The sequence below is a fragment of the Vanacampus margaritifer genome, chromosome 3 (assembly GCF_051991255.1).
Source record: "Vanacampus margaritifer isolate UIUO_Vmar chromosome 3, RoL_Vmar_1.0, whole genome shotgun sequence".
NCBI lineage: Eukaryota > Metazoa > Chordata > Actinopteri > Syngnathiformes > Syngnathidae > Vanacampus > Vanacampus margaritifer.
The window spans coordinates 14,884,158-14,908,414 of record NC_135434.1 but is presented as its reverse complement, the minus strand read 5'-3'; the positions used below and the strand labels follow the sequence as shown (position 1 = coordinate 14,908,414).

The 24,257-nt window shown below is 40.3% G+C and overlaps 3 protein-coding genes and 1 non-coding gene across 7 annotated transcripts; 3 read left to right on the top strand and 1 right to left on the bottom strand.

Moving 5' to 3' along the window:
• The first annotated feature begins 206 nt into the window (after positions 1-206).
• thoc5 (THO complex 5) lies at positions 207-8,983 on the top strand. 2 transcript variants are annotated; one of them, XM_077561721.1, is made up of 20 exons: positions 207-354; positions 586-690; positions 1,779-1,922; positions 2,257-2,370; positions 2,488-2,585; positions 2,704-2,850; positions 2,937-3,051; positions 3,316-3,448; positions 3,565-3,642; positions 3,737-3,780; positions 3,975-4,074; positions 4,569-4,677; positions 4,749-4,850; positions 5,296-5,392; positions 6,363-6,474; positions 6,564-6,667; positions 7,877-7,964; positions 8,051-8,166; positions 8,240-8,430; positions 8,519-8,983. In XM_077561721.1, exons 2-20 carry the CDS (start codon positions 592-594, stop codon positions 8,580-8,582), a joined length of 2,055 nt encoding a protein of 684 aa, XP_077417847.1. In that variant the 5' UTR covers positions 207-354; positions 586-591; the 3' UTR covers positions 8,583-8,983. The 2 variants fall into 2 exon arrangements, with proteins under 2 accessions (XP_077417847.1, XP_077417848.1); XM_077561722.1 differs by having other exon boundaries at positions 284-316.
• LOC144049094 (neurofilament medium polypeptide-like) lies at positions 8,863-14,224 on the bottom strand. The gene is made up of 5 exons (XM_077561720.1): positions 13,560-14,224; positions 12,987-13,107; positions 11,543-11,742; positions 11,343-11,467; positions 8,863-11,260 (listed from the first exon to the last, which is right to left on the bottom strand). The coding sequence occupies exons 1-5, from the start codon at positions 14,187-14,189 to the stop codon at positions 10,213-10,215; spliced, it is 2,124 nt and encodes a 707-aa protein (XP_077417846.1). The 5' UTR covers positions 14,190-14,224; the 3' UTR covers positions 8,863-10,212.
• Positions 14,225-15,077: 853 nt separating this feature from the next.
• trnai-aau (transfer RNA isoleucine (anticodon AAU)) lies at positions 15,078-15,151 on the top strand. Its single transcript has one exon. It is a non-coding gene; the product is annotated as a tRNA-Ile (tRNA).
• Positions 15,152-17,690: 2,539 nt separating this feature from the next.
• On the top strand, positions 17,691-23,802 carry fancg (FA complementation group G). Of its 3 annotated transcripts, none has more exons than XM_077561605.1 (14): positions 17,691-17,898; positions 18,382-18,466; positions 18,548-18,673; positions 18,773-18,939; positions 19,042-19,180; positions 20,140-20,270; positions 20,362-20,508; positions 20,585-20,745; positions 20,925-20,988; positions 22,471-22,784; positions 22,851-22,891; positions 22,961-23,134; positions 23,287-23,398; positions 23,554-23,802. In XM_077561605.1, exons 1-14 carry the CDS (start codon positions 17,815-17,817, stop codon positions 23,633-23,635), a joined length of 1,827 nt encoding a protein of 608 aa, XP_077417731.1. In that variant the 5' UTR covers positions 17,691-17,814; the 3' UTR covers positions 23,636-23,802. The 3 variants fall into 3 exon arrangements, with proteins under 3 accessions (XP_077417731.1, XP_077417732.1, XP_077417730.1); XM_077561606.1 differs by having other exon boundaries at positions 17,692-17,898; positions 20,362-20,421; positions 23,532-23,802; XM_077561604.1 differs by having other exon boundaries at positions 17,692-17,898; positions 23,532-23,802.
• The last annotated feature ends 455 nt before the right edge of the window (positions 23,803-24,257 follow it).

Below are 24,257 nucleotides of genomic sequence, written 5' to 3'. Positions count from 1 at the left end.
TAATTACATTTATTGCCAATAACGTGCAACCTGGGATACTCCATGTTGCAGAATATAACGGGAATTGGAAAACATTCAATTAGTTAAATTTATACATTTTTTGGGGGACAGCTAAAATAGACTAGAAAGTTGAAGTTACAAAGTTACTCAAAATGTGTAGACATGTACACCTTTGACTGTTCAAACTAGTTTACTGCAAATGACTATCCTGCAGGTGGCAGTAGAGAACAGTTTTCGATTTTTCGAACCTTTGGCACTGGAAGCTTCCGTCGGTCAGCTTCCGGCGCGGAGTTCCATTGATTCGGGAACATAGGTTGTGAGTATTTCACCTATACTGTTTTGGACATCATTAAGGTACGTACGTATGTGTAAGTTTTAACCGTGTTACAGAAGATTGATTGATTAAGCCGTTAATGTTGTGATCGAAAGGCTCAAAAGCGGAGAAACGCGCTACTGTAAAAGCGTGTGTGCTAGCTAACTAGCCTAGCGGTCGCAGCATTGTTAGCATGAAAATCCGTGGCACATGACTATAGTACTAAATTATGTTGTTTCTCCACACTAACATAATTAACCGATCCTTTCCAGCTAAAAATGTCTTCAGACGCACTGAAAAAGCGAAAGGCGAAGGTTCTTCGAAACGACGCAGTAATTGCTGAGGTGAAGCGAGGCAGAGTTGACGGAGACCAACAGGTAACTGTTTTTATATTTAAAAAAATCCTTTTGGACATATTACAACAGGTTACATCGATCACATCATTTGCAACATTGACTTCCGAAAGAAGGGCTGACTGGTTGAAGCTTATTGCTTATTACTAAGTAACCCGTCCCCATCCATTCTTACTAAACGCAGCAGTCATAGTCATTGATTCATATCGTTATCCATAAATCCCAGACTTATGTCTGCACATTCCTCGCTCAGTTCATCTTGAGTGAATGTCCGTGTGTAAGTTGCGGCTGGTCCCAGTCATTTGGAATTGGTAAATCGGTCCCCAGACGCCACCAACAGGCGAGCGCATACTCTCTCGTTCACCTTTAGCGTCTTCGTTGACCTTGAATCAGTTTTCACACATGATGTGGCTTCCAGAAGGGTAGATCGGCGTGCATTCTGACCATTGCGTCAGCAGCAATGTTGACTCCATTCTGGTCAGCTCAGCCACCAATTTTGCCTGCATCCGATGACGCTTGAAATGCTTTCATACCCGACACATCCTCCAGAGTGGGAACTGCTCTTCAGATCTTTCAAATCCAGATTTTGATACTCCTGAGTGCTCCCCAAGGCCAGCCCATCCAGCAGAGTAGCCCAGCCAGTAGCATCCCGGAACAAGCTCCCAACCCCAATTAAATATTTACAGCAGATTAATTGCAGCCAAAATACAACGTTCATCACGACAGCCTTATATGTTTACATTGCAAATGTCCAAACAGAATCAGAGTTTACATTCTTGCAGGAACAGCAATACATGTTATCAATGCAGATGTATAAACAAGAGTTCATCTCAGCAGTGTCAGCAAGTAATCATATGCTATATTTACATCATTCACATCATAACACAACTCCAGTTTTCTTTTAGTTGTCGGATGTAGGCTAATGAAGAAATGAACTGCTTAACATATGCAGTTAACACTGGGAGTTAGCTTTCTGAAAGCAAAATTTGGTAAAGATAATAAGCAAATTGATCAACTAAGAGTAGTGCCATTAACAAAAATAATAATAAAAAATACATAATCCCCCCCACCACCAAAATCCCTGTAAAAATTACTCACTTGTGTATTTCTAGGATGCGTGTGTCTACAATGAGGAGGTGGAGCTTGATGGCCGGGACCATGAAGAGGACTTCCGCCAGTTTAAAGAGTCATGTGATGGTTTGGCCAATCTGATGGGTGAAATACAGAAGCTCAAAGCCAGTGGGTCAAAAGAGGGGGTGAGATATATATTCACTTGATCAGTTCATTATGGTTTGAAGATTAAAACTGGCAGGCATCGAATTTGAATGTTTCTGGTTCCGCATTTCAATTCCAGTTCCAGTTTCTTTTAGGGTAAAAAAAGTAGTTTGCATGGTTTAAATTAGTGCTGTCCAAACTGCAGCCGTTAACAGCCCTGTGGCTTAGACTAAGATACTGTAAATATTTCACCGACCGTTGTTGTTTGTCTGCACTGAGTGGCAAGGCCGCAGAAAATAAGTTTATCAACCAAACACGCATCATTCGGTAGGACCACCATGTTTTTTAATCCCTTATTGGTAATGTTTCTTGCAGTCTGCTGAAATTGAACAGAGACGCTTGCAGAGCTGCAACCACTTTATGACTCTGAAAAAACTTAACCGTCTGGCTCACATGCGGCTCAAAAAAGGCAGAGACCAGACCCATGAGGTGAGCACATTGATCTAAGTACTTAAGTACACATTTTGATTCACATAATATTGCTGATCGATGTTAAACGGTGTGTTGGTGAACATAAATGTCAATGGCCTATTTTTGTCCCAACAGGCTAAGCAGAAAGTGGATGTGCTGCACCTCCAGTTGCAGAATCTTCTGTATGAAGTTCTGCATCTTCAGAAGGAAATCAGCAAATGCTTGGAGTTTAAGTAAGATAAGTTAAGATATAAACTAGTGTTATTCTTACTATATATATATTTTTTGCTTTCCTCGTGATAGTTTGTCTTTAGAAATATGACTTAATTAGCGTTTTTGTTGTCGTTCCAGGTCTAAGCATGAGGAAATAGACCTCGTGAGTGAAGAAGAGTTTTACAGGGACGCACCGGAGGTGATTTCCAGGCCACAACTCACCAAAAACGATCCGCACCAGCTCACACTGGCACGATTAGACTGGGAGCTTGAACAGAGGAAAAGGTTTAGTGCGCCACAACTTTGTTAAAGCACAATGCCCTGAATGTTCTGCACGGGCATACTGAAAGCTTATTTAATGATTGATGCAGGTTAGCCGAGACATACAAAGAGTCTCTGGCCACCAAGGAGAAGATCCAGAAGAGTATTGAGGTTAAGAAGGAACACCTGAAGAGCCTGCAGCCCGGCCTGAATGCCATCATGCAGGTATACACTGCATCCGCAACTTTTATTGTTATTACCTATTTTAAAATATATATGTTTAATAATGAAATTACGTAGATAGTTGTCATACTTTAAGCCTACGTACATTGTTCATTTTGGGGGAAAATTTGTACATTGATAAGATATTCCGTAAAAATGTTTACCACAATTGACACATTAAGAACAGTTATTAAATATTATTAAAATACATTATTTTTGTTTTCCTGGAATGCCATTGTGATTTTTGTTCCCTCTCTTTTGCCAAAGGCCTCCCTCCCAGTGCAAGAGTACCTTGCCGTGCCCGTTGAACAGACACAGAAACACACAGAGATTGCACAGCACCTGCCACCACCCCTCTATGTCCTTTTTGTTCAAGCCAATGCATACGGCCAAGCATGCGGTGAGAAAGCTTCTTCAGACACAATGGATTCCAGCCCACCCTGTTTTATATCCGTTCATATTCTTGGAGTTGAAAGTACAAAGATGACTCTGAAGGATTTTAATGTTATCATTCAGACAAAAACCTGAGCGTGTCAATCAGCGGGGATGTGGATGAGGCCAAGGCTATGTCCAAACCTCCAGAGGATTCTCAAGGTGAGGACATGAAAACATAATGCTTGTCTTCGTGTGCCAGATATGCACAAACAATACAACAAAGCACAAATTGCACTCGTTCTATGTCGCATAGATGATGACAGTGACTCGGATGCAGAGGAGGAGCAGGAAAAAACGGTGAGTCTTGCATCATCTTGGAAAAAATACCACCACACACACGCACGCACGCATCTCCGCAACTGTCACACTGAGGACAGATGAGTGACGGCAAAGGACTATTGACAGATTTCCTGTAGCAAAATAAGTGCCAAATGATGGATATTGGGTGTGATAATATTTATTGTAAATGCACCGCATTTTTCACTTTATAGAAAAGGAGACGGCCAACTGCCGGCGGCCAGCTGGATGACAGAAGACGGGAGATGCTCAAGAGGCACCCGCTGTCCCTCTCTTTCGACCTCACGTGTAAAGGTAACTCATTCCTCACTGTTGACGGCTGGAAAGTTTACATGAAATTGCAGCTGCATATTCAATGAGCACAAACACTCCCTGTAGCTACACGGCATTTGAAATCACACATTTGCTGAATGAATTGCATGTGGTAGGGAAATCCTGAATCTTGTGCTCCCTCTGCTGGCCACTAAAGGAACACAGCTGCATTGCAGGCTTTGCATAGCTAAAGGAGAGAAGAGAGGTGTGCTCATATTTGTGCTTCTGCAGCATTTCAAGTTGCTGTAAGCACGTTTTCTCATGAGCGCTCTTTGCCCACTGTCGCACCTTCCCACTGACCAGCTGTTTTCTGCCAGCTTCACGCATCATTTCGTATGGCCCGAAGGTCAACATGACTCCATTGTGCTCCATCACAACCGCATCCTGTTTTGCACTCTGATACACTATTAGTAGAGGGGGGACAACCTATCCGATTATCCCGGTATCAAGGTGACTTTGTAGTGTACTTTTTGCAGATGGCAGCGTCCTCAATCTGTACTTCTACTACCTGATAAATCTCAACATCATGACAGTCAAAGCTAAGATTTCTGCATCCACTGACCTCACCACAGCCATCAGTGCAGGGTAAGTGCAAGTCTACGAAGAGGCTTAAGCCTTCGCGTCTCGGCTGCTAATAATGAGCATTCCATTTACAGGGAGCTGGTCAAATCTGAGACCCTTCTCAGCTGCCTGTACGCCAACGATAGTGGAAGAGAAACACCCAATCCAGCCAACCGTTATCAGTTTGATAAAGTTGGGTAAGGAGGCCATGGCAGTTGTTGCCAGATGTGTAGAAAAGGCTAAAATGTTCTTAAAATATGTTTAATGCAGCCCCACTAGTCTAAACATGGTATTCTGATATGAGTTGTGATTGTGGAATATGAGTTAAGCAACAAAATCCAACTGTTTTTATGCATCTCGGGGGCGGCCATTTTGCCACTGATGCCAACTGTAAATGACAGGTAACAACCAATCACAGCTCATTTTCAGTCGACAACAGTGGCAAAATGTCCGCCCTGTGAAATGGATAAAAACAAGTGAATTTTGCTGTTTAATTATTTTTTTCCGCAAGCTCAATATTAATCAGAATGCTGTTTTCTAGATGAGTGAATTAGAATACAACATATTATTGTAAACAAAATTTGTGAGTTGACTTCCCTTTCAAGTTAGTTACAATTAACAAATGTCACGTCACGTCCACAGGATTGTTTCTTTCGCCGACTATGTGGAGGAGCTGGGTCATCCCTACAAGTGGGTTCAGAATCTTGGAGGGCTACATTTTCCAAGTGATGCCTCAGAGGTGCGTGTATATGCAGTACTGTATGTATATCACGTTTTCAATATTGTACAGCTTACATGTACACAGTAAATTCTGTAGAGTAAATTTTACTCTAAACAAAGTAAAATTTACATTTGAAAGAGAGTCAAACTAAAATTAAAAAAACGGGGGGAAAGTCACTCAAGGGTTGCGGAACAAACCCACAACTTCAGGTTGGGAGACAGCCAATCTACTCCCTGAGCCATACAGCTTCCTACTGTGTGTTAGTATATCACTCGTGTCAGCTGGAATCTTTTCACCCCCCCCCCAAAAGGATATAAGCAAACAGTAGGAGTGGCATAGCTCAGGTGATAGAGTGACAAGCTAAAGTTCATGAGTTCATTCCTCAACCCTTGTGTAACATTAAAATAATAAAATTAAACAAGTAAAATTTCTCTCCTTGCAAAATTTACTAATAGTTTTTTTCATGGCATAGGCAAATTCTCTCGCTAAAAATACTTTGAGTAAAATTCTGACTGAATATTTTATTCCTTTCCAAGTATAAATTTTACTCCACTTTGAGTGGGACCAAATAGACTCTGTTTAGAGTAAAAAATTACAGAATTTATCCCTTTCTCTACTATAGTACAAATGGGGAAAAGCGTCATTAGCATTTTTAGCACATCACTCGGACATCTCCCCTTGTAGGCCTGCATGTGTGGTCTGCAGGCATGCAAGGAGAGATGTCTGTGAGAGATTGTAATCAGTAAAATCAATTTCACACTTAAACATTGAATCACTTATTGGTGACAAAGTATATTATCATTTATCAAGGAATTCATTTGAGTGTGACATTTCCTGCAATAATTTTTTTTAACTATTATAATTTGACTGTGACATTTCATCCTGAAATAAACATGTTTGTTTTTTTAACTATTATGAATTAATACCTTAAGTGACCTGATAATTGTTTAATAAAAGTTCCATGTCTTGTTATTGCTCGTTTCCCCAGGGTGTGCTTGTTGGCAGTTCTTTGAGTGCTAGCCACATGGAGAACACCATGAAGCTCCTGAGATTGCGGGTCCTTTCTCGCTTGGCTCTACATAAGCAATTTGCCTCTTTAGGTAGAGTAACTCGACTATCGACCGTATACAAGTGGTTCTAATGAAGAGCTGCTCAATTGTGGCTGAGTTTGTTCTGCTATTATTCACAGAGCACAACATCATCCCTGTCATCAGTGAGTGTTTGCACCTTTTTCCAGCCAAGATTATTTCCCGGTTAGCTCAGTGGACCACCATCACACACGAGGAGTACATGGTATGTGCATGCAATCAAGATTAAACATACACTTTATCAGGGTCTGCAACCTGCTGCTGCAAAAAAAAAAATAGTAAGATTTTTTTTACATATTTTTATTTTTAGATAAAATATTCTTTAAATGAATTAATTCAGATTTTTTTAAATAAGTAATTAAACATAAAAAAAAATGTCAGAGAATTTTTAAGTTGTCAGAAAAACAGTAGCTGAATTCTCACACTATTTGTTGACAAATACTACGAGAATAAATTTTGTACTGCTCCCGCTGATACGTTCGCGACCCACCTTTTTTTAGGTCGGGACAATCAGTCGTTGTTTAGGGCGAGACATACAGCTGTGACGAAACCAGGAAGTGCCAACACCGGGGGAAACAAACAAACCTAACAGACGATTGGACGCTGCGATTATTTCTGCTCTCGCAGAATTGCCCACCGTTCACTCATTGAATGTTGAACAGCGCTTTGTGCATTTTCATCTGGTAAAGATGTTAGTGCTTTTTCTCCCCTCTAAGACAAAACCGTAGACGACATTTTCATCCCTTGCTGCTGTGATTGGTCAAAACAAACGTGCACAAGATGCCGCATCGTCCAGTCAGCTCAAAGTATTGTACAGCAAGTCCCTCCTTTCCTGAACGGATCTCCCGAGTAAAGTTCCAGATTGATAATGTGAAGAACTCCCTTGTGTGGTTGGAAAAGGAGACGAAAGGTAGATTAAAACGTTTTTAAAATGACCTAAAAATGTTCAAAAAATGACCATAAAATGTCCAAAAAGGAAGAGAAAAAGGAGAAAATTGCCATCGAATGTCCATGAAATTGCCAAAAATGTCAGAGAATTGAATAAAAGAGGCAGAAAAGAAAACGTTCAAAAAGTAACCATAAAATGTCTAAAAACAAAAGATAAAAGGCAGACAATTACCGTACATGTCTTTATAATTGCCCAAAATATCAGAAAATGTATTTTAAAAAGGCAAAAAAGAAAATGTTCCAAAAGTAACTATAAATGTCCAAAAACAAAAGGTGAAATCCTGAAAATTACCATTAAGTATCCACAAAAATGTCAGAAAGAGGCATAGACTGTACAAATAGGGGACCAATACATACAGTATTTTCAGTTTATCAATTTTTATGGCCAGGTGTCTGAATGCTTGATGTCAACATTTTGTGTATTTTGTTCCCCCCATTCATGTCTTTTATAATACTTCTCTGCTAGGATCTGACATTTACACGTCAAGTGAGTGATGCTGGTCTGGCAAAAGAGACTGATATGTACTTTTCTGGAGTTGTTGAAAGAGGCACAGGTAACCATTTCTATTGGTTCATTCCAAGACTGAGTTTTCCCTTTTACAAAGAAATAATAACCCATATGTTTTTAACATTTTTGTAGCACGTCTCCAGGCTGCGGTGGTGCTGAATCCCCGTTACCCAGAAATCCCTCCTCTCTTCTCACTCTCTCTCAACTGGAAGGGAGAGCGCAGCGGTCGCTCTGATGACAACCTTCGGGTAAAAGCATTTTATAATCATCGTCAATGTCCTGTCCACAAAACACAAGCTGACTCATGTCTCTTGGGTCTAGGCCATGGAGAGTGAGGTGAACGTGTTCAAAAATGAACTGCAGGGGCCACGTCCAGGCTACCAGCTCTTGACCAATCAGATTTCACGCCTGTGCGTCTGTCTGGATGTCTACCTGGAGACTGAAGAACAGGATGATGGCGTGGAAGGACCACGGGAGTTTCCACGTGAAAAGATGTGCCTGCGTACTGTCAAGTGTGTACTAAAAAAATAAAATGTCCTACCCTCTAATGTCCACTTACATCTGACGTGTGGTCTTTTTTTCCCCCTCTCTCTCTCCCAGGGGTCCAAATCGTCTGAAGCCATTCAAATACAACCATCCTCTGGGCCTCTTCAGTCATCGCTAAAAGTTGACTTATGATTCCTCTTATGAATTTTAGCTCATCAAGGCTATTTAAAGCATTTTAGTCCAGCTGTAACCATTTTTAAGAAATTAAATGATTGAACTGATACCTAATTTTCTTAGAGCGGGTTCGGGCTGTTTTTGGATGTCTGAATTAATCAAAATTTCCATTCTCTCTACACGTCATTGCTGTTCTATTTATAGAACGTGAGCTCGCTCATTATTCTTCATTGTGTAATATGTGCGCATTGTGTTCATTGAAAGCTACAAAAGCTTATCCAGGATAAATCAGCCAAGTACACTTTATTGTTTTTCATTCGGACACACTGAGATCCAATATATAGAATGAATTGTATCAATGTCAGCTAGTGTGCCAAAACAAACAATAAACACATCCCATCTTTTTTTGGCATGTCTTGTTTTGTAAAACCATTACCTACAAATGATTTATTAACATGAGCACCAAAACTGTTTTCCTGGCTAATAACAGAAAGATAGTGCCACATTGTAACTTCTATCATTAGTGTCAGTAATGCTGTGATGGAAACGTGCAAGTAAATTGACTTGTGCCTTTATGCTGCACTGCTCCTTATTTATACATGACCGTGGTTTGTGGGACGTGAGGACGGACGGGCGCAATGTCTCCGCCCCTTCCACTGCAATGCAGGCAAGTCATGCAGCATATACCTTTCCCACTTGATATTTCCTTTAAAGAATCTTCACCACGTGATTGATTCCCCTGCAGACTTTAGCCACAAAATTATGTCGTCATTCTTTATTTGTATTCTAGTGTTGCATATTTAGCAGGTTTATACATCACAGTCAGTATTGTCAGAGCATCGCAGGCCATAGGAATGACAAGTCTCACCTGTGAAGAGAAACAGTAAAGTGCACAAGCATTCAAGTCTGTTTTACTAATATCTAACATAGCAAATATAATATAATATAGATATTTTTAGACAGTATATTTAAATATATTATTTGGGGGGCAATATGTTCAGCTTTGCATCTGTCCTTGTGTAAATGCACTTATTACTGAAAGGCAGCCGTCACATTCACTTAAAGATCTTAGAGAAGTCAACCCCAAAAAATGATGACGCAGCCCCACTAGTCTAAATGCAGTATTCTGGTTAATATTGCGTATATGAGTTAAGCAACAAAATCCATCAGTTTTTATCAATATCAGAAGGCGGCCATTTTTCCCACTTGCTGGCGAGTGAAAATGACATCACAGTTGCTCAGGGCTCCGGTAACAACCACTCACAATTCAGTTTCAGAAAACAGGTGAGCTGTGATTGGTCATTGCCTGAGCCAAGAGCAACTGTGATGTCATCTTAAGTCCACAACAAGTGGCAAAATGGCCGCCCCCTGAGATGGATAAAAACAGCTGGATTTTACTGCATAACTCATAGTCCACAAATGTCATATTTATCAGAATGTCATGTTTAGACTAGTGAGGTCACATATAACATATTATTGTCAAGAAATGTTTAAGATTGACTTCCGCTTTAATACACAGTGTTGCCTACATATTAGCATGAATGGTGCGTACATAGGACAATAAAAATAAAGATTGCTTACGCGTGAGCATTCTTCCTGCTCTCACCCGTAAAGTTTTTTTAGTCCACTAAACTTCATTTATTGGCCTTCTCCTCCTTCCTGTCTTTGGACTCGGTGCCAGGAGATTTTGCCACCTTCTCCGTCTTCCCTCCGTCATCAGCTCCTTTACTGCTTTCCTTTTTCTCTTCTGGTTTCTTGCTCTCTGATTTCTCTGGTTCAACTTTAGGGGTAGGTTTCTCCTCTTGCTTTTTCTCTGGCTCTGCTTTCGCCGGTTTAGGAGCAGGGGGCTTTTCCTCAACCGGAGGGGGAACCTCCGCTTTAGGTTTGGAGGCCGGAGCGCTGTTCTCAGCAGGCTTTGTCGGTTTTGGAGTTTCTTCCTTCTTTGGCACCTCAGTTGTTTGGTTCTCTTTCTTCACGTCGGGTTTGTTATCCTTCTTTTTATCCTCTGCTTCTTTGTCTTTGTTCTCCTTCTCCTTTACTGGTTGTTCCACTTTTTCCTCTTTAACTGGTGGATCCCTCTTTTCCTCTTTCACAGGCTCAGCCTTATCTTTTTTCTCCTCTTTAGTGTCATCTTTCGGAGCTGACTTGACCTTCTCCTTCTCCGGAGGTTCCGGTGTCTTGGGAGGGGGGGATTTAGACCGTGGGGATTTGTTCGGAGGAGATTTGGATTTTGGTGACTTTGCGGGGGATTTGGCCATGGGAGATTTCGCTGGTGGTGATTTGGACTCAGGTGATTTGGGGGGAGATTTCGGCTGAGGAGAAATTGGAATTTTCTCTGGCGATTTTGGCTGAGGAGAATTCGGGACTTTCTCTGGCGATTTTGGCCGAGGAGAATTCGGGACTTTCTCTGGCGATTTTGTAATCTCTTCTTCCTCACCTGCTTCCTCTTTGTTGTCCTCCTCATTTTCCTCTTCTTTGTTTCCTTCCTCCTCTTCTTTAATTTCCACTGTTTCTTCCTCGTCTTCTGCCTCCTCTGTCACTTCTGTGACCTGGGTCTCATCTGTCTGCTCTTGAACAATCACCTTGTCTTCTTTCACTTTTAGATGTGCTAAAATTCTATTATCGAAGTAGGAGTAGGGACTTCCTGACACAAAACGACTCTCTTCTCCCTCAAGTAGCTTCCTGGTTTTGGAGACAACACGGAAGCTTCGATTACCACCAGAAGTGGAATGATCGACATTCATTATTGTATCAGGACACCAACCTGTAAGCCGCTATTTCAATATCTAGAGCCATCTTCACATTCAGAAGTTCCTGATAGTCCTTCAGCTGGCTGGCCATCTCCCATTTTGTGTTTTTCAGCTCAGAGTCCAGATGATTGATGGTGTCCTGCAGAATGAACACATGATTTAACATACAAGTGTTTTCTTTTGGATTCGACGACTGAGTTTGTATTTGTCCTGCCTGAAGTGAGTCGATGTCTTCCTGGTGTCTGTCCTCGCTCTCCATACGCTGCCTCTCCAGGGACTCCTTGGTTCCTCGGAGGGTCTCCAGCTCGATGGTGCGACTCTGGAGCTGACGTCGGTATTCCACGATCTCCTCTTGGGAACCCCGGATGGCATCTTGGTTGGATCTGGACGCCTCTGTCAGACGCTCCACGCGCACTATGCAAACCCATGTTTGGTTGCGTCACACATGATAACAAATCCTACACTAAATATGCCACTTTTCCTACTTACTGTACAGTATGTGTGCTCAGTGCTCACTCATGAATGAGAGAGCCTCACTGCTGCAGTCAGCATGACATCAGGAGACAAGGTCATGCTGCCAACTGTGTTTGTACCAAACAGATCAGCAGAATGATTCTTTCCTCACCAAACCATGTATACACTACTTACGCCTGACACACACGCCTCCAAATGCTTTCTGGGAATGTATGCAGGACTTTTCCTATAGGACTTGAATGCTTTGTCTTCACCTTTCTATCTAATAATAAGAATGTGTCTTTAGGCTAGGCTGTATATGCACACATATTGCATCTTTTGTCAAGTTATTGTTTGGAGATGAAAGTCACTTGGCGTTGCTTTCTTCCACACCAACATAAGGTTTAGAGGAGACAATGTTGACTGTGACCTTGAAGCAATGATACTGCATTTTTTTAGGTTCAAGATTCAAGGTAATATATATATATATATATATATATATATATATATATATATATATATATATTTATTTTTTATGATGAAAAACTTTTGGTTCTACTAACAGAGAATATGTACAACACAAGTGTCAAACTCAAGGTATGGGGGCCAGATCTGGTCCGCCACTTCATTTTATGTGGCACAATAAAGAAAATAAAGTGATTGCTTCATGTTTCTGGTTACATGGATTAGCTCTTTTAATTGTAGCAGAAAATGAGTCTTAAAATTATATATTTTTTCTTCACTTTTAAAATATATTTCAAGCATTTTGTTTCGCTAAATCCATAGTTGCACTTTAACATTTGCTTTCCGGAATTTTCAATTACTTCTGATTCCAAATGTGTTGTTCACATTTGTTCAAATGGACTATGATGTTGCCCGTGGTAAAAATAAATTTGACACCTCAGTAGGGATGGGTGAGTACCGATACCAGGTCGTATTTCACGGCAACGGTACTCGCCTATACCAGTATTGGCTGCCCTCTGGTGGTCATTTTAACTAGAAATTTGAAAAATAAAAGAGTAGAGAATTGCCATTAACTTCATCCACTTTAAGAAAAAATGCTATATTGCGATATTGGTGTAGGTCTTTCTTTAGAATTATCCGTCATTGTTTATTGGGGTGAAATTGTATTTATCAGAAATATTAGTGGTATCATTACTTGGTATCAGTCCTGAAAAAAGTGGCATCGAACATCCCTACCTTACCTTTGAACCAGTCCTCGGCTTGCGTGGTGTTCTTGGACGCATGGCGGTCGAACTGTGTGCGGATTTCTCGCAAGGCTTCGGTCACATCCACTTTGGCTGAGTCACGCAGATCAAAAGTCATCTGCATACGAAAAGTCGAAAGAGCCCTTATTTGAAATCCTAGAAGTGCGCTGAATTATCGGTAATAGCAATTAGCAATAATAGCTCATTGTCCTCACTAAAAAGACAATTCAGCGCACTAAAAAGAAAGACTAGGGCTGACTAAAAATGCACTAGTTAACATTTGTGTGTTATAGCTGTAAAAAAATGGAGAGTATAATATTTATTTGAAAAAAACTACTAAAGTGCAAGAAAAATAAAAAAAGCAATGTAAGCGTTGAGGAATTAACTCATAACCCTCAGCTTCGGACACGGACATGCTACCACCTGAGCCATGCCACAACTGAGACCAAAAACGGTCTTGGAGGTACTCCAGGTATATACTAGCATACTGAAGTAGTGGCATGGCTCAGGTGGTAGAGTGAGTGCCAATACCCTAGTTGCCAATTAGTTGCTCAAATTGGCTTTCCATACCTGCGCGCCATGAATCTGAGCGAGGAGGTCGGCCACTTCGTCCTCGTGGTTCTTCTTGAGGAAGGCGGCTTCCTCGTCCAGAGCGCGGAGCTTCCTGTCCAGCTCCATTCGGGCCAGCTGGCACTCGTCCACGTACTTCTTCATAGCCCGCGCGGCCGCGTCCGACTCCTCCCGGGTGCGCGCCTCCTCTTCCAGACGGGCCCGGAGCTGCTGGATGTCATCCTGTAGTCGTTCGTACTCCACGACCGCGCAACCCTTCTCCCTGCTAAGCTGCCGCATGAGCCCTCGGAGGTCGTCCAGCTCCCGCTCATAGTGCTCCCCCACTGATGTGCGCCCGCTCTGGTTCTGCCGCAGGGCCGCCGCTTCTGCCTCCAGGTTGCGGTTGTGCATCTCTAGGTTGCGCACTTTGTCAATGTAGCCGGCGAAGCGGTCGTTGAGCGCCTGCAGGATCTCCTTCTCGCTCTTGCGGGGCATGTCCCCGTTGAAAGCGTCCAAACTGTCCCCGGAGGACGACTGGCTGTAGGTGATGCGGCGGCGCTGGGAGTGGAAGCCGCTGGAGGATGCCGAGGTTGGCCGAGCCTTGCGTAGCCCGCTTGGGCCGAACAAGTGGCTCTCCACGGTGAAACTCATGTTGGGACTGCAGCAAGATGGGGGAGCGCCCGCTTTATATATGAGGGAGGGAAAGTCACGAGTCAGCACCACGGTTGTGTAAAGACTGACACCAGAATGCCTCCACCTGTAATTATACTTCAGCGGTTCTCGAACTTATTACACTAATTAGACTACAACTTAAAAGAAAAAAAGAAGTTCGCTCTACAACTCATCAACAACATTAAAACACAATAGGGATAGTTTGGCTCTTTTTTGGGGGGGTCTGTTGTATCTTTTAATTTAATAAACTTGAATGAATAGTTTGAGCTTTACAGAGCTTCACACGTTGTTACATATTAATTAATAAACATGACAAAAGCTACCAAACACAAACGAATTGCTCCTCTTGAAAATGTACCGTTCTTGAATCGTATCGTAACTTCGGTGTAACTTATCGTTACAATTCCGATCTTACGTCACAAGTAAAATGGCTGTCAGCTGGTGAAAGGAAGTTCTCCGCTCATTGAAAAGCTTTGGATCATTGTAACTGATTTGCGAGGATTGTTTTGATTTCGAAATGTGATGAAATGTCGTTTGACTACTATAACAATCTGCCTGGGTTGTATGCTATTCACAGGCAAAAGCAATACTATACGCCGTTTGTTTTCACCGGAAACATTGTTTTGCAGAAATATCAGAAATGCCCGGATGTTTGGAATTGTCAATACGAATGGAATCGTCTTTTATTGTGTGATGCACACAGTAACCACAGTACTTTTTAAACGTAAAAAAATTGAAGCCGTATAAAATGCACCAAAAAAAAGCTAACCACCATCATTAGAACATTTAGCAACATCTATCACTCCGTGACCTTCAAGTACTGTTGTAAACGTCTACAAAAATTGCTGTGCTGACATTCTGCTGCATGGCCGGTTAGCTCAGTTGGTTAGAGCGTGGTGCTAATAACGCCAAGGTCGCGGGTTCGATCCCCGTACGGGCCACTACTTATTTTTTTGTCTGTTAAAGTTTGATTTTAACCTAACATTTTGGGCGTTGTATGTCATATAAAAGTCCAAAATCCGATTTTTTTTTTCATTTTTACTACCACTGGTCAATATAATGGGGCTGGTTGACCTCAGAAAAAATGCATAGCTGGTTAATTTACAACAATGTGCTGCTGTATTAAAATGAGTTTCCTCAGTCAGAGGTTAAAGGGTTCAATATGTTTGTGTTATCAATCCAACCCATTCATCTTGTATTTAAATAATCTTTTAAGTGCTACGCTTCTCTTTCATAAATGAGGGAACAAAGTTGCCTGGCTGAGAGCTCTTTTTTCTTGTACCACTAAGGCGAGCCCACATAGCACTTTCGATAAAGTATGCATGTTACGTTTTAGTTTTTTGTGCGTGGGAAAACAAAACTAAAAAAATGATGATAAACCTAAACAACAAAAATATGCCAAACTGACAACACCATTCGGTTAAATGTAAAAATATATATATATATACTCAAGATATTCCTATAATAAATTCACTGCATAGTGAATTGTTGAAGACATAGCAGGGTTGTGCATTCTGCTGATGCTTAAATCTCTGTTGCTGCAGTGTGAGTTTGCAGATCCACACCAATCCCACAGGGAGTCTTGGATCCACACACACACAAACACACATCAAACTATTCCATTGTTTTGCTTTCTCACATCCCTTACACAGTATTTATTCCAATCATTGCTAAGTGTTGTGTTCCAACTGAATTGCTTACTGCATACAGAAAATAGTACACTGCATGACAATCAGGATGTGCACTGAGTTGTGATGATATACTGTAGCTGCCTCTTCTCATCTGCTATTATGCCCATTCTTTACCCTGAGAGAGTTGAATGGCTTCATTCTGCAAACTATAAAGCCACGTTGTTTGATTTTGTTTAAGGATAAGTGGACCTGCACATAGGCTACTGGTCAATTTATGTGTGTCATTCTTGCTCCCAATGCTGTCACAACAATGTCACCCATGACTGCATCCCGTCCTTCAATGCTCCTGTGAAGCACACGTTGAACTGTTTTGTGTAATTTTCATCGGAGGGTATTGCTTTTCAGGGGACAGTAAGATAAAAGAAGTTACGTTTTTCAAACTCTTCTGTGTGATAAAATAATGAATTGACAACACACAGAATAAATGAATAATGCCTAAAAATGTAATTAATCCAAGATCAAGGAACCCAACAGTGAAAAATACTGGAAATAAAATCATTCATGCTAACATCAGTCAGATCTGATGCAGTATTTATTATTATTATTATTATTATTATTATTATTATTATTATTATTATTATTATTATTATTATTATTATTATTATTATTTATTTATTTATTTATTTATTTAGTATTATTATTGTTGTTGTTGTTATTTTTGTTATTACTATTATTTTAACACACGAGTATTGTTTTCATCACTGTCGTTTTGATTTCGAGCACTTTGATTTGATACAATGATAAGAAACAAAAAGTAGGAAGGTTGTGAGATATCCAAACACTCGAGGGAGGTTGCAGACAGGAGGAGACAGAGGCTGAAGGGACGATGCAGTGACTCGTGGATGAAAGGGAAAGAGGGCAGACAGAGGACTGAGATGGGAGGGAAAAAAGGGAGAAAATAAGAGTCACCTTCAAAGGGACAGATGGAAAAAATGGCTGCCACGGCAGTATCAACGATGACTCAGCTGTAATTTGATTACAGCAGGGGAGTTGCTTGAAACATGCCTTTTCTTATTGCATCAAATTGTATGGAGGTAGGAAAAATAATGCACAATCATGAAAGACAGCAGTTTTGGGTGCACGCATGCCATTAATTTAATAAGCAATACTTGGCGCAATTTAAAAAGTTCCCAGGCTGTATCTTGCCATCCTCTCTACCACGTTGCTCGATTGCAAAGTGTGGTCTGCGTCTTGCAGAAGCAGACCACAGGCTGTTTAAAGAAAATAAAAAGAGAGCCTCTGTAGTCCGTATAACATGAACATATTATCAATTGACAGTAAACAAGCATTAAAATAAGTGCTGCTTATTAGAAGCTATCACAGACAATGGCGAATTTATGTAATTAACCATATCTACACTGCCACACGTACACTAAGTAAATTCCCATTTATCACGTATTTTTATCACCAAGTCACCAAATTATACTTGCCAGTAGTGGTGTGTTTCATATTGCCAAATGCAACACGACCCTCCATGTGTATGTTATAAAATTGCATACAATTATGATTTGCAAAAAAAAAAAGAGAAGACATTTATTGAAAACTTTTTTGGGGGAGAGGGGCGTTATGAAGTAAAGTTATAGTCTAGGAAGTGCAGAACAGCTATGATTATACCAAGAATTGTTTACTTGGCTGGGCAGGCGGTCCAGAGACTCAAATATTTAAATACAAAAAAAAAAACTAAAAAGCCCATGGGTTGCCATTCCGTACATATGTCTCTTGTTAAAAGAATAAGAACTCTAGCACCACCTTCCTGGAGGCTTATCTAATTACCACTGTCATGATCACTACCAGCCAGAAGGGGGCAGAAGAGTGAGGAGCGAGTACTCTCTTACCATCCATTTCCGGTTGTACAACATACGAGGGAAAGTTGAACCATATCGTGCGGAATTTCGTCAGAAAACAGCACTTAAATGGCCACTAAAAGGCAACAATCACCGTCTAAGTTATCAGATAGATGGATCCAGGAAAACAACGAATTTGTCAGCAAATGGAAGGTAAAGTTAACTAATTTCATGTTACCTCTTCTTACCTAAAACGCCCCTTCACGTATGTATACATACAGTACCAATACAGTAAAAGGCCGTCTAAACTAGCATGCATGCTATAAATATTGGCGTTAAACCGTCACAGTTAAAAATAATAGGTAGACTACTTCTGATAGAAAAATGTAAGAGTTATCCACATTATTTGTTAGATTCAGTATGGTCAACAAGGATTTTTCAAGAGTCAAGACTTTTATTGTCATATGCTCATAAGAAAATTTTGAGAAAAACATGCAATGAAATTCTTACTTGCATGTTTCCCAGCACAAAAATAGAAAAAAGACATTAAAAGTAACCCTACTGGGTTTCTCAGATATACTGTACCTCAGTGCAGTGGCAACAGTGCTAATAATGCTTAAACATAGCCTGCTGCATTTTTAACAAATGTGATAAAACAGCGTTTCTAATCTGATCTTCTATTTGTCTTATCTCCAGAACAGAGATGTTTCAAGCCGAGATCAGAACCACAGTATATCGTTGTTGTCATCTGATTTCCACAAACTTTTAAGAAAAATGCAAGGTTAGTTTCTTTGTGTTGTCAGTGAGTTTGGTAATGAAGTTGGAAATAATAATTTTCTCATCTCACATTGTGCTCCTGCAGGTCTTCCTCCACTTGAAGATGACGCTCAATTGGAGTTGTGTGTGGTGTACAATGTTTGTTTACTCTCCATCGCTTTGTCTAAGATGTCAGAGGCTGAGATTCTCCTGGCACAAACTATAGACAGAGGTTAGTCTTGTGAACTGACTGAAAAACAAGGATGGAATACGGATACCAAAAGGTGGAGCTGATGATGCCATGCATGCATTGGCATTTTTGTTCTTATAGTTTTACAGATGACAGGTGTCGAGCCAATGGCCTCCTCGCCTCCGTGGAGTACAGTTCTGACATCAGTGGAAAACAGAGAAGTCAGTTCTAGTGTACAGAACCTGCTCTGTGTGCAGTGGGCTATCTGGTTGGCCAACAACACACTTGAAGCCATAGAAGGACTTCAGGTACAGTACGAGGCAATTTCTTCTGTTGCATGCTTTTCTTTTCAATAAAATAAATTCATTGAACAATTAGAATTTGTTTAACCTTGTTTTTCTGTCATGTAGGGGGAGTTTTCCTCTCTTTCTACAAGAGTTCAAGATATGACAAGTGAACCAAGGCACATTTCTTCAAACACTCCACTTTTGTTAATGGAACCAAGAAACCTCGTGGAATTGTTGCAAATGTGCACTCTCATCACTCAAGGTTTGACATGTTCGAAATATAACTACGCACCATAACCTTAGCTGCACAATTTTAACTGTATACACTAGGGGTGTGAATTGTGTAGTACCTGGTGATTTGATCCGTATCACGATTCAGAGGTCATGATTTGATTCGCTGCCAATTAATCCCGGTACAAATATATAAATTAATTATTGCTAAAAAAAATTTTAATTCAAATTTAGAAAAACTGCTTATAACTGAGCCACTGTATTCAACAAACAGGTTGCAGTCTTTCTTGTTTGAATAGCACTGAAATAAAATATTAAGAATTAATGTTCCGTTAATATAACATTCTTCCATGCTTAAAGTGTGAACCCTAACCCTAAGTAAGACGTTTTGTTGAATATTTCCATAAAATAATTATGTTTAAAACATTGATTCGGCTGCATATTGAATCGATTTGAGAATTGCGCACTGTAATATTGCGGTATATTGCAGAATAATTTTTTTTAACACCCCTAGTATACACTCTATAATTTATTATTATGAATGTATTCATGAGAATACTTGACATCTCAATATGGACCGAAATAGCATTTTTCGTCAAAAGGTTAAAAGATCAGTGAAAATAATTTGCCAACATCCCCATGAGAAATATAAAAGAAAAAAAGAAGAAGTGAATTTATTTCAGTAGTTCTATTTAAATTTAAATCTTGTGAATTGCTTTGGCTCATCAATCACCCCCCTCCCCCCAATTTGGTCAATTCCTGTCAACTTTTTATAGTAAAGAAATTTGTGATTGTTTATTATCTAACATTTGAATGATTTGTATTTTCCATTATTTTTGATTCTTAATGTTATTATTGATAAAAAAATGTCATTAAATAGTTAACTGTGTCTAGTGAACCTCTATGCTTTCACTTTTTTGATTCAAACTACTGCTTGATCCTTTTCTTTTCTTTTTAATGATGTTCTGCTCTTTTCTATGATGTATGAAGGTGCCGAGAGATTAAATGAGGGTCGAAGCTCAGAGGCACTAACATGTCTGCAGGCTGCATCCTCTCTACCTGCTCCCAGAACTCTCCTGGCACACACGCACCTGCTCTCTGGTTCCTGTCTAGTCCAAACGGTAACCTTTTGAAGTGCACACATGTGAATGATGTTGCAAGCATGCATGTGCACGTGCATTAAAGGGTGTGCATGTTTTCGTTTTTTTACAGGGCCGCCCTCAGATGGCACTGCAGTGTTTCAGGAAAGCGGTGGAGATAGATTTTCGTTGTGTATGTACTTTATATCAGAGTTTACTCATATTCAGGAGTCAAGGTAACACACATGCGGAGATACAAATGCTTCGTTTGTTGCACTCGGTGGGTCAACCGCAATATAATCACGTTTCTGGGGGGCTAATGCTTGTGAAAGATGAAAATTATTCTTCTCCCGCAGACACTGATGTTGCCCTCCACCACTGAGCCTGTTAAAACCAGCGAGCAGCTCGTCTCCTGGTCCGTACTTCTACGGAGTCCAACTCTGCACAGCCTGCTCTCTGTCCCACCTGCTCTCTGTGTCCTTCACAGTTTGGCCCAGAAGTGTGTGCTGCATTCAAGGTTCATGTGAATTCCTGTTGCTTGAGGACTGTTAAAAGAACTCGGTGTAGTAATGGCACCTTGAATTTGGCTGTTTGTGAATCATTTTGATTATACATTCCATTAGTTTTTGTCACTATTATAAATTGCACTTGTATGTCTTGTTGATATAATCAATAGATGCCTGTTTGACTCTGTAGGGTGTTCGAAGGTGTGGAGCATTATCTGGACCTGCTGGCTGCTATTCATTCTGAGGAACACGCAGTAAGACGAAATACTTTGTACACTTACACTGTAAATATGCACTTGATTCTCCAATTTGAAGCTATAGCAGTGGCCACTCTTCTGGGAAAACTTTCTACAAGATGCCAAACGCAGGAGTGAGCAAACTTTAGAGATCAAAAGTTACAAAAAAGGAAAAATAATTTTACTGTATATATATGTTATTCTTATTATTGTGTATTATATATATACAACAAAAAAATTTCATTATATATATATATATATATATATATTAAATTAATTAATTAATTTATTTTAAATGTTAGAAGCCCATTTCTGCAAGTGTTTAGTTTTTTTTCCTCAAATTTGGGAAGACCCTTTATGCCAGTAAAAAAAAAAAACTGTCAGACCACCTTCACATTCAAGCCCATCCTTAGGAAAGCAACATTTAAAACACATGTACATGAAGTCCATTTTGCACTTGGTGGGAATCTAAAAGTTGAATTTATGAAGGTACTATATACTTCTCTAAAGCCTCGTCTCACCCCCTTCTTTGGCGGTCCATTTAAGACCTTTTCTTTCTTTTTTTTTTCTTTTTTAAACACTTTTCCTAATTTGCCAAGTTGCACAATATGGGGGGGAACTGGCATGATTGAAATAAATAAAATCAAATAAGATAAATAAATCTACTGTAGCACACGGACTTCTTTCCGTAAAAAAATACTGGCAGATAAGGAGTGAAAAAAGATGTTTGTAAAATAGTATTGTTCAATAATGGAATAAAATGTAATTCTTATTTTAATTACCCAACCATTCATTTTCGGTACTGCTTATCTGCTCTATTTATAATAATTTAAGCAATTTATCAAATTTAAAAATGGTAAATATATTTAATACATTAATATTAATATTTTTATTATTGCAGGTATTACAAAAAGTAAAAAAAATATTTAAAGCTGCACTTTGTAACAATTTTCCCCAAAATATCTTCACAATAGCTTTTTTTTTTTTATGACTGAAGCAGTTTTTTAATTAGTAGATTAACATTTTAGCTGATCATAATGTGAACTCCTGCAAGCCTCTGGCTAATAATTTTCAGACAGGACTCGGGTTTGAATTTCCCGCCGTCCGTCTGCGGATGTGATGTCATGTGCTCATTGTGTATGTGAAGAAGGGAAAATGCAGTTTCATTTTTCGGCCACAGGTGGCAGAAGCAATTCAAAAATACATTTTCTGCGTTATGCTAATAATAATAATTGTCATTTACTTAAAATGAAAAGAAAAATCCTCTCAGTGCTCTTGCGAGGGTGGCAGTGTGCTGTCCTGATGCATTGAGGTGAATCATTTCCCTCCATCCTACGGCTTCAGGGTCGAACTGGAGGACGGCTTTTGTTTGATGGTCTGAAATCCATGACTCATTGGTTAGTTAAGATGTGAGCCCCAATATTTTGGCCCACGTGGTGTATATTACAAGCCTTGTATGGTTCATTGTTAAATCTTCATCTCTCTTTCTCTCTGTCTCAGGTATGTTCTGGGGACTCTCACCTCCCCAGGTTACCTGAACTTTACCTGGAAGCTGGCACCTCCTTGCTCATGGCCAAGCGACCCGTCGATTGCTTGACGTTAAGTGACGAAGTCATCGCCACCACGGCTGAGCTGCTGCCAGAGCGTTTGGTGCTAGAAGAGCCAGAGGAGGGAGTTGAGTCGCCGGCTACAAGCGCTGAAGGTGAACAGGATCAGGTGGCGATGCTGTTTTGGACGGGTGCGGCGTACCTCCTCCAGGGTCACTGCTACTGTCACATGCAGGACTGGAAGCAAGCTGTGACTCATTACACAAGGTTTGGGAGGCAGGATTTACGTCATGTTTATATTTGACCAACCTGAGATTCTGTTGTGCTTTATAGGTGTATAAACCTGCTAGTGAAGGTGCGCTTTAAAGAGAAAGGCAAGTACTTGCTGAGCTAGGCCTTCAAACAAGAATTTGGGAGAGAAAAGCTTACACCTTGACTTGTAGGGGGCCAACCTCAAGTCCCCACTGCGGACATGGTTAATGAGAAGAGAACCGATCTTCAGATCCTACAGAGGATGAAGGGGCTCTCGCTAGCCGGGAGGGGCATTAGCTTCGTGCAGATGGACCAGCTACAATTCGCTTTGCGAGATCTGCAGCTGAGTCTTCAGGCTTTTGCTGGTGCGTAGAGCTTGAATAGTTCGATATGTTGACCACTTTAAATCCTTAACTGACAGTGTCACTCAAAATTCATCCATTCCATCATTACTGACAAGCCAACTAACAACAGAACTTTCCGCTGTAAATCTAGTCACCGCTCTCTCCCGGTTTAGAGTGTGTGGGTGCAGGACTGTGGTATGGAGAGGTGCTGTGGAGGCTCAACAGGAGACGAGAGGCTGCTGCGATTTGGGAGAAGACGTGGAATATCAGCATACCATCAGGAGAGTGAGTATCCTTAAAAGCTTTTTTGTACTCAAACTCTGAAAGGACCCAACATGATGCGACAAAATGAGTAGTTGTGTACAGTATAAAAACAAAAAGTATAAGTCATAAGTCTTTATTATTTTGTGTGTTCCAGGAATGTTCCTCTGTACTTGCAGGAATCCCAGTCTGGACCCATGTTGGACTCTGCAGAGATTCGCCTCAGAATGCGAGAACTTGATCCCACCTAGCTTACCTTGAGCGGTGAAGAAGAATGTCCTTGCAAGTTTTGTTGAATGTGAACAGGAAAAAAACTGCCAGGTGGTTTGTGTAAATGTATACTTACAAGATACATTAATTTGTTCTTTGTGTGTGTATTTATATAGCTGTATATGAATGTCCAAAGAAAAGCATTGACTTTTGTTGCATTTTGTGTTTATTTATAGCTGCTTATGAATGTTCAAAGAAAAGCATTCCAATTTCATTGTTTATTTATAGAAGGACATGAGTACCAAACAAAATAAGCATCTTTTCCATGTGCCTGTTGGAAAATACAAACTGCATGCAGAACACCGCACACATAAAATTGATCACAACCTTTACAGCTGCCGCTCCTTAAATCACAAATGAAGACGAAGCAAAGCATTCTGCTTTTTGTGTATGATCTGAAATGTTAATGAATAAATTTAGGGCTAAAATGATGCTCCCAAGTGCTTTCGGGAATAACATAACCTAATTGGACGTTTAAATTGAGGTGACGTCATAGCATTCATTCAGCACTTTTGTTTTCTACATTGTGTTTCTGTGTTATTTTAGTTGACGTGATTATCGTGTTTCTTTGCTACACTGTTTGTGAGCAGAATAATAGAAATTTGACACGTGC

Coding starts and splice junctions, on each gene's coding strand:
- fancg (XM_077561604.1), top strand. CDS start 17,815: ATGGCCACTAAAAGGCAACAATCACCGTCTAAGTTATCAGATAGATGG. Junction 18,467..18,547: donor ACTTTTAAGAAAAATGCAAG/GTTAGTTTCTTT, acceptor GTGCTCCTGCAG/GTCTTCCTCCACTTGAAGAT. Junction 23,399..23,531: donor ATCAGCATACCATCAGGAGA/GTGAGTATCCTT, acceptor TGTGTGTTCCAG/GAATGTTCCTCTGTACTTGC.
- LOC144049094 (XM_077561720.1), bottom strand. CDS start 14,189: ATGAGTTTCACCGTGGAGAGCCACTTGTTCGGCCCAAGCGGGCTACGC. Junction 11,743..12,986: donor AGCCGAGGACTGGTTCAAAG/GTAAGGTAGGGA, acceptor GGGTTTGCATAG/TGCGCGTGGAGCGTCTGACA. Junction 11,261..11,342: donor ATTGAAATAGCGGCTTACAG/GTTGGTGTCCTG, acceptor CTCCAAAACCAG/GAAGCTACTTGAGGGAGAAG.
- thoc5 (XM_077561721.1), top strand. CDS start 592: ATGTCTTCAGACGCACTGAAAAAGCGAAAGGCGAAGGTTCTTCGAAAC. Junction 3,052..3,315: donor GCCTGAATGCCATCATGCAG/GTATACACTGCA, acceptor CTTTTGCCAAAG/GCCTCCCTCCCAGTGCAAGA. Junction 4,851..5,295: donor TATCAGTTTGATAAAGTTGG/GTAAGGAGGCCA, acceptor TCACGTCCACAG/GATTGTTTCTTTCGCCGACT.